This window comes from Clupea harengus, chromosome 1 (assembly GCF_900700415.2).
Source record: "Clupea harengus chromosome 1, Ch_v2.0.2, whole genome shotgun sequence".
Taxonomy (NCBI): domain Eukaryota; kingdom Metazoa; phylum Chordata; class Actinopteri; order Clupeiformes; family Clupeidae; genus Clupea; species Clupea harengus.
Window position 1 is genome coordinate 16542302 of NC_045152.1, and position 8437 is coordinate 16550738.

At 46.2% G+C, this 8437-nt stretch overlaps 1 protein-coding gene across 5 annotated transcripts in view; it reads left to right on the forward strand.

Annotated features, from left to right (window-relative positions):
* mapk8b (mitogen-activated protein kinase 8b) overlaps window positions 1–8118 on the forward strand; it is a 21541-nt gene extending 13423 nt beyond the window's left edge. For 3 of the 5 annotated variants that reach the window (XM_031568977.2, XM_031568969.2, XM_031568982.1), the window contains exons 8-12: window positions 3880–4062; window positions 5126–5250; window positions 6368–6431; window positions 6971–7048; window positions 7625–8118. In XM_031568977.2, the coding sequence (XP_031424837.1) occupies window positions 3880–4062; window positions 5126–5250; window positions 6368–6431; window positions 6971–7048; window positions 7625–7872 (698 nt within the window). In that variant the 3' untranslated portion in view covers window positions 7873–8118. Of the gene's footprint in view, window positions 1–3879; window positions 4063–5125; window positions 5251–6367; window positions 6432–6970; window positions 7049–7619 lie in introns of all 5 variants that reach the window. The other 2 variants (XM_031568987.2, XM_031568991.2) reach the window with 2 other exon arrangements.
* Window positions 8119–8437: the final 319 nt, after the last annotated feature.

The following is an 8437-nucleotide window of genomic DNA, read 5'->3' on the forward strand; positions in this document are numbered from 1 at the left end:
ATATGTGTGCTACCTGGCGTATATATGCATTATAATCGTATATGTGCTACCTGCCGTATATATGCATTACAATCATATATGTGTGCTGCTTGGCGTATATATGCATTATAATCGTATATGTGTGTTATCTGGGTGTTCAAAGCACTTTGCTCTGCCAGTTGAGCTACTGGAACACCTTTGAGTGAGTGCTGTATCAGCTCAGAAGCTTCTGTTAGCGAGGTAGCACAGCTTACATTACCTTCTGTTAGCGAGGTAGCACGCCTTACATTAGCTTCTGTTTGCGAGGTAGCACGCCTAGCATTACCTTCTGATAGCGAGGTAGCACAGCTTACATTACCTTCCAGTGTTTCCCCTAGGTTTACAGCTTTGGGGGGGGGGGTGCCGCACGGTGCGCGGCACAGTGCGCGGCACAGTGCGCGGCGCGGCCACCGACACAAACGCTTAAAGGAATCATGGTGTTCATGTGTTTCTTTTAATGACAGCAGTCAATATAACAACTGAACAATTATTTTAACTGTACATTGAACTAAACTTTGGAACATGTCTTTTTATGACAATTATCCCCAAAGTGTGCAGCTTTTGTCACTGCAGTTTACCTTTTTGGCCTTCTGGAAGAAAATGTTTTGAGATATTTGCGGCCTAAAATTCCTGATTTCGCAGGAGCTTTTCCAAAAAGTTGCGATGAAAGTTTTTATTTTTAGGTGTTTTTTGCAATAAAATTGCCGAAAACAAGTGAAAGTTGGGATAAAAAGTTGCGAATTGTCCTCTTTGTAATTATAATTGAGTTATTTGTTGAAAAATAACTGATTAATAAACAAACATTAATTCATCAAGAACAAAACGATTGAGAAATGGTCCTCTTAATAACCTCACCAATATGCCAAACAAAAGATTACCAGGACTACAAAAATTTAGCAGAATAGGCTTTACTTATCCACAACGAAGTGCACATGTTGGCATTACAAAAGGACCATCAGTAAGACTGAATAAAATGTTATGAATGTCTCAGCCTTCATATGACGGAAAAAAAAACAGCCTGTGTCACTATGATCTGTCTCGTCATCTAACGTCCTGCCTGTGTTTCTGCCGTTCTCATTCTATGCTTATCAATCTGTTTTGATATCCTTGTTTATTTATTTTATCCGTATAGGTGTTAATGTTCAATTTCATATATTAATTTAAAGTCGTCCAATTTAAAGTCATCCATTCTTCAACACTAGCTGCTACCTTATCTTCAAACAGAAAGTAACATTAAATCTCCATGGCAACAGCTCTTGAGGGTTTGGGAAATAATCGTATTGCTTCCTTCATTATTCACAGCAAAATAAATAATGTTCATTACATTTCATAGATTTATTACCAGACTATGTAAAAAGGGCCACGCACAACTCGCGGAAAATGATAAAAAAATGGAAGCCAGATCTATTTCTGAATTTTCGGTGCGGACATGGGCGTACGTTCTGTTTCCACGTCTGTTGTCTGTTCTCATTAGGCCTCATTGTCGACCCTACCTAGGAAAAGATCTCCGCCATGAACGCCTGGAAATGTGTTTTTTAAAGCTTAAAAGTGTCCGTAGCTGTGCACTGATTCTTAAGCCCAATTCTGTCCGCTGGTGGGAGCGTGCTCACCTGTGTGTGCGCGCACGTGTCTGTCTGTGTGTGTGCGCATCGTGGCGGAACTCCGCCATGCGTGATACAGAGAGCAGAGAATTGTAAACGCGCGACCACGTAGAGACAGAAAACAGTCCCTCCTGAGGACACCACTGTCTCGGCGCGGATCTCGGACTGTCTTGCTGATATATCCACATGGATGAAAAACCACCACCTTCAGCTGAACCTGGCCAAAACGGAACTGATGGTCTTTCCAGCCAAACAGGCCATCCACCACAACATCAGCATCAATATTGACTCCTTGTCTCTTGTTCCATCCAAAACAGCAAGAAACCTCTGGGTCATTATTGATGACCAACTGACTTTCACGGACCACATTGCCTCTGTCTCTAGGTCCTGCCGCTTTGCGCTATTCAACATCCGCAAAATCAGGCCGTACCTAACCCAGTATGCCACCCAGCTGCTGGTGCAAACCTTGGTGAATTCACGCCTTGATTACTGCAACGCCCTCCTAACGGGCCTGCCGGCTTGCGTGGTGAAACCACTACAAATGATCCAGAACGCGGCGGCGCGTCTGGTGTTCAACCAACCGAAGAGGGCACACGTCACCCCGCTACTCATTGACCTCCACTGGCTGCCTGTAGCTGCTCGCATTAAGTTCAAGTCACTTATGCTTGCCTACAGAGTGCTTGATGGTTCTGCTCCCACCTACCTAAATGCTCTTGTAAGGGCAAATGTTACACCCAGGATGCTGCGCTCTTCTAGTGAGCGTCGTTTGGCACTGCCGTCTGTGCAAGCACGGCAGTCCAGACTATTCTCATTTGTAGTTCCACGTTGGTGGAATGAGCTGCCCAGCACTACCAGAGCAGGGGCGTCCCTCTCTACCTTTAAGAAGCTTTTGAAGACCCTACTCTTCAGAGAGCATTTCCCGTCCTAACTGGCACTTCGACTAGTGCCTAACTTGCAATTACAGCAGTTACACTTCTGCACTCTTTCTTTCTTTTTATTTCATTTTATTATATTTCTAATGTAAAGTAGTATTTATTTATTGTTACACCAGGTTCTATTGCTCGTAGCGTGAATATTCTCTCCCTTGTACGTCGCTTTGGACAAAAGCGTCTGCTAAATGACTAAATGTAAATGTAAATGTAAATGACATGCCGTCGTGTAAATAAGATAAATAACATAAGGCTATTTATTTTGTTTAATAAAATAACAAGCTATAGACCTGTTCTATAGGAAAGCTAATCTTAAATGACTTCCATTGTGATCTGGCGCTTTATAGAAAATAAAATTGAACAAAATGAACTTGACCTTCCAGGGGGGGCGGGGGGTGCCGTTGGGGGGGTGGGGCGCCCCCCTAATATAATGGTAGGGGAAACACTGCCTTCTGTTACCGAGGTAGCACACCTAGCATTACCTTCTGTTAGCGAGGTAGCACGCCTTACATTAGCTTCTGTTAGCGAGGTAGCACGCCTAGCATTACCTTCTGTTAGCGAGGTAGCACGCCTAGCATTAGCTTCTGTTAGCGAGGTAGCACGCCTAGCATTAGCTTCTGTTAGCGAGGTAGCACGCCTAGCATTAGCTTCTGTTAGCGAGGTAGCACGCCTTGCATTACCTTTGTTAGCGAGGTAGCACGCCTTGCATTAGCTTCTGTTAGCGAGGTAGCACACCTTACATTACCTTTGTTAGCGAGGTAGCACGCCTTGCATTAGCTTCTGTTAGCGAGGGAGCACTGTTAGTCAGTCAGCTGGTTAGTGTAAGTCTTTAACTTTGTGTCAGGCATTGTTGGTTGTCACGGCAACCTTTATAGATATTCCATCCCAGTCTATGTGCTGATGAAGAGGATCACACAGCTCTCGTCCAATCACAGCTCTCCATCAGGCATGTCCCATGACTCAACCTCACACCTGAAGGTGTGTGTTGTCATGTTACCCCTCTCTCCCGTGGTGTGTGTGTGTGTTTTCCTTGTGTGTGTTTTATTGGGGAACTCCAGACATCCTCACACACAATGATCGAGTGATGGCACCCTCATAGGAGCTGAATATGCCCTAGATCTGCCCCGTGTGTGTGTGTGTGTGTGTGTGTGTGTCTGTTTTCGGTGCGGTGTGGTGTGGTGTGTGTGTGTGTCTGTGTTCAGTGCAGTGTGTGTGTGTGTGTGTGTGTGTGTGTGTGTGTGTGTGTGTGTGTCTATGTTCGGTGCGGTGGTGTGTGTGTGTGTGTGGTGCAGGCCCATGCTGGTGTTGTTTTTCCTGAGTGTTTGACACAGATATTGACCAGTGGAATAAGGTGATTGAGCAGCTGGGCACACCCACTCAGGAGTTCATGATAAAGCTCAACCAATCAGTGCGCACCTATGTGGAGAACCGCCCCCGCTACGCCGGCTACAGCTTTGAGAAGCTCTTCCCTGATGTGCTCTTCCCTGCCGACTCTGAACACAACAAGCTGAAAGGTGAGTGTGTGTGTGTGTGTGTGTGTGTGTGTGTGTGTGTGTGTGTGTGTGTGTGTGTTCCCTGAACACAACAAGCTGAAAGGTGAGTGTGTGCTAGTTATGTGGATCTGAGTAACGTCCTCTCCTCAACTCGCTCCCAGCATGCTAGACCAGAGACTTTTTCTCTTAACGTGTGTGTGTGTGTGTGTGTGTGTGTGTGTGTGTGTGTGTGTGTGTGTGTGTGTGTGTGTGTGTGTGTGTGTGTGTAAACTCTGCTCCCTCCTAGCAAGCCAGGCTAGAGAAGTGTGTGTATTGTGTGTAACCTCTTCTCTCCTCCTCTCCCTCCTAGGGAGTCAGGCTAGAGACCTGCTGGTGTGTGTGTGTGTGTGTGTGTGTGTGTGTGTGTAAACTCTGCTCCCTCCTAGAAAGCCAGGCTAGAGACGTGTGTGTAACCTCTTCTCTCCTCCTCTCCCTCCTAGGGAGTCAGGCTAGAGACCTGCTGGTGTGTGTGTGTGTGTGTGTGTGTGTGTGTGTGTGTGTGTGTGTGTGTGTGTGTGTGTGTGTGTGTGTGTGTGTGTGTGTGTGTTGTGTGTAACCTCTTTTCTTCTCCTCTCCATCCTAGCGAGTTAGGCTAGAGACCTGCTGGTGTGTGTGTGTGTGTGTGTGTGTGTGTAACCTCTTCTCTTCTCCTCTCCCTCCTAGCGAGTCAGGCTAGAGACCTGCTGGTGTGTGCGCGTGTGTGTGTGTGTGTGTGTGTGTGTGTGTGTGTGTGTGTGTGTGTGTGTGTGTGTGTGTTGTGTGTAACCTCTTCTCTCCTCTCCCTCCTAGCGAGTCAGGCTAGAGACCTGCTTGTGTGTGTGTAACCTCTTCTCCTCTCCCTTCTAGCGAGTCAGGCTAGAGACCTGCTGGTGTGTGTGTGTGTGTGTGTGTGTGTGTGTGTGTGTGTGTGTGTGTGTGTGTGTGTGGTGTGACCTCTTCTCTTCTCCTCTCCATCCTAGCGAGTCAGGCTAGAGACCTGCTAGAGACCTGCTGGTGTGTGTGTGTGTGTTGTGTGTAACCTCTTCTCTCCTCCTCTCCATCCTAGCGAGTCAGGCTAGAGACCTGCTGTCTAAGATGCTGGTGATTGACACGTCCAAGCGCATCTCTGTGGATGAGGCCCTTCAACACCCCTATATCAACGTTTGGTATGACCCATCTGAAGTGGAAGCGGTGAGCTGGGACTTCCCATCCTCAGTTGGGGGGAGGGATTGTTTATTGAGGGAGAGAAGTGTCTGAGCTGGAGGGATGATGGAACACAGACATCTAGAACTATAAACACAAGAACTATAAACATCTAGAACTATAAACACAAGAACATAGACATCTAGAACTATAAACACAAGAACATAAACATCTAGAACTATAAACACAAGAACATAAACATCCAGAACTATAAACACAAGAACTTAAACACAAGAACATAGACATCTAGAACTATAAACACAAGAACTTAAACACAAGAACATAGACATCTAGAACTATAAACACAAGAACATAAACATCTAGAACTATAAACACAAGAACATAAACATCCAGAACTATAAACACAAGAACATAAACATCTAGAACTATAAACACAAGAACATAGACATCTAGAACTATAAACACAAGAACATAGACATCTAGAACTATAAACACAAGAACATAAACACAAGAACTATAAACATCTAGAACTATAAACACAAGAACATAGTTCTAGAACATAAACATCTAGAACATAAACATCTAGAACTATAAACATCTAGAACTATAAACACAAGAACATAAACATCTAGAACTATAAACACAAGAACATAAACATCTAGAACTATAAATATCTAGAACTAGAAACATCTAGAACTAGAAACACAAGAACATAGACATCTAGAACATAAACATCCAGTGGTGATTGACAAAGACAGGTGTTGTTTTGATGTAATGATTGGCCGCTGTATATTTGCCATGGTGATTGACAGAAGTGTGTTTGCCGTAGTGATTGACAGATGATTGACAGGTGTATGTTTGCCGTGGTGATTGACATATGATTGACAGGTGTGTGTTTGCCATGGTGATTGACAGCTGTGTGTTTGCCGTAGTGATTGACAGATGATTGACAGGTGTGTGTTTGCCATGGTGATTGACAGGTGTGTGTTTGTCATGGTGATTGACAGATGATTGACAAGATGTGTGTTTGCCATGGTGATTGACAGGTGTGTGTTTGTCATGGTGATTGACAGATGATTGACAGCTGGGTGTTTGTCATGGTGATTGACAGATGATTGACAGCTGTGTGTTCTGTTTTTCTCAGCCCCCCCCTGCGATCACAGACAAACAGCTGGACGAGCGAGAGCACACCGTGGACGAGTGGAAAGGTAGTTTATTTTCTCTGATGACCGTAAACGAGTGGAAAGGTAGTTTATTTTCTCTGATGACAGTAAACGAGTGGAAAGGTAGTTTATTTTCTCTGATGACCGTAAACGAGTGGAAAGGTAGAGAGACCATTCTCTGAGTTTCCTAACTGCTTCAGCATGGTGTTTCACATAACCACACACAAACACACACTCACACTCACTCACACACACACACACACACACACACACTCACTCACTCACTCACTCACTCACTCACTCACTCACTCACTCACACAGACACTATACTCCACTGTATATGTATCTGCCTGTGTTGTCTGCCTCTGTCAGAGCTGATCTATAAGGAACACACACACACTCACACACACTCACTATACTCCTCTGTTGTCTCCTCTGTCAGATCTGATCTATAAGGAACCCACACACACTCACACTCACACTCACTATACTCCTCTGTTGTCTCCTCTGTCAGATCTGATCTATAAGGAACACACACACACACACACACGCACACACTCTCACTATACTCCTCTGTTTGTCAGATCTGATCTATAAGGAGGTGCAGGACTGGGAGGAGAAGACGAAAGGTCCAGTGATACGAGGGCAGCCCCCCTCCCTAGGTTAGTGTCTAAGTGTGTGTGTGTGTGTGTGTGTGTGTGTGTGTGTGTGTGTGTGTGTGTGTGTGTGCAGTGATACGAGGGCAGCCCCCCTCCCTAGGTTAGTTGTGTGTGTGTGTGTGTGTGTGCGCGCAGTGATTCGAAGGCAGCCCCCCTCCCTAGGTTAGTGTCTAAATGTGTGTGTGTGTGGGTTAGTGTCTTGGGAGTCAAAATGTGTGTGTGAGGTCTTGCTGTGATGTCAATCACGTGTGTGTGTGTGTGTGTGTGTGTGTGTGTGTCCAGGGTGAGGTGCTGTAATTGTGTGTGTGTGTGTGTGTGTGTGTGTCCAGGGTGAGGTGCTGTAATAGCGTGTGTGTGTGTGTGTGTGTGTCCCCAGGGTGAGGTGCTGTAATAGCGTGTGTGTGTGTGTTCAGGGTGAGGTGCTGTAATAGTGTGTGTGTGTGTGTGTGTCCAGGGTGAGGTGCTGTAATAGTGTGTGTGTGTGTGTCCAGGGTGAGGTACTGTAATAGTGTGTGTGTGTGTTCAGGGTGAGGTGCTGTAATAGCGTGTTTGTGTGTGTGTGTGTGTGTCTCAGCACAGGTGCAGCAGTGACCGGGGCCCCCCAGCACCCTCCTGCCTCTGCGTCGTCCATGACCTCCGACCCCACATTGACCTCCGACCCCACGCTCACCTCCGACCCCACATTGACCTCCGACCCCACGCTCACCTCCGACCCCACATTGACCTCCGACCCCACGCTCACCTCCGACCCCACGCTCACCTCCGACCCCGACAGCAGCCTCGAGACCAACACCACGGCAACGGGGCCGCTGGGCTGCCGCAGGTGACCCCGCCCCCTCTCCTGGACCACGCCCACCAGCCTGTCATTGGCTCTCCTGAGGAGGAAGGGGAGGGGCAGGAGGAGGGGAGGGCTTTGAAGAGCCTATCAGAAGCCTCCTACCAACGGCTGACATGAACCGTTTGTTTGTTTTGTTTGTTTGTTTCTCATGTGTCATCTGCGTCAGCATCTTGCCATATTCATGTAGATGGTTGAGGTCATTTGGAAGCTTTTAAGGTAAATATTTTGAAATGTCTTGTTTTTGATTTATTGCGTTCTCCCTTATTTATTTAGTTCTTCTTCCCCGAGAGTGGGGAGCTCCTGAGAGGGGATATTATGGGATGCGCTCAGCTGCCGATTGGGAAGCTCTCCTGCGGCGTTGTGTGTGTGTGTGTGTGTGTGTGTGTGTGTGTGTGTGTGTGTGTTTGTGTGTTCGTGTGTAAGAGATACACACACCCTGCATCCCTAAGCTGTAAAATATCAATGTAAGAACCAGTTGTACTCTGTGAATACTTTCTTTGGTTGTCCTGAGATATGGTAATGCAAAAGATGTTTGGATTAAGCTCATTCATGTT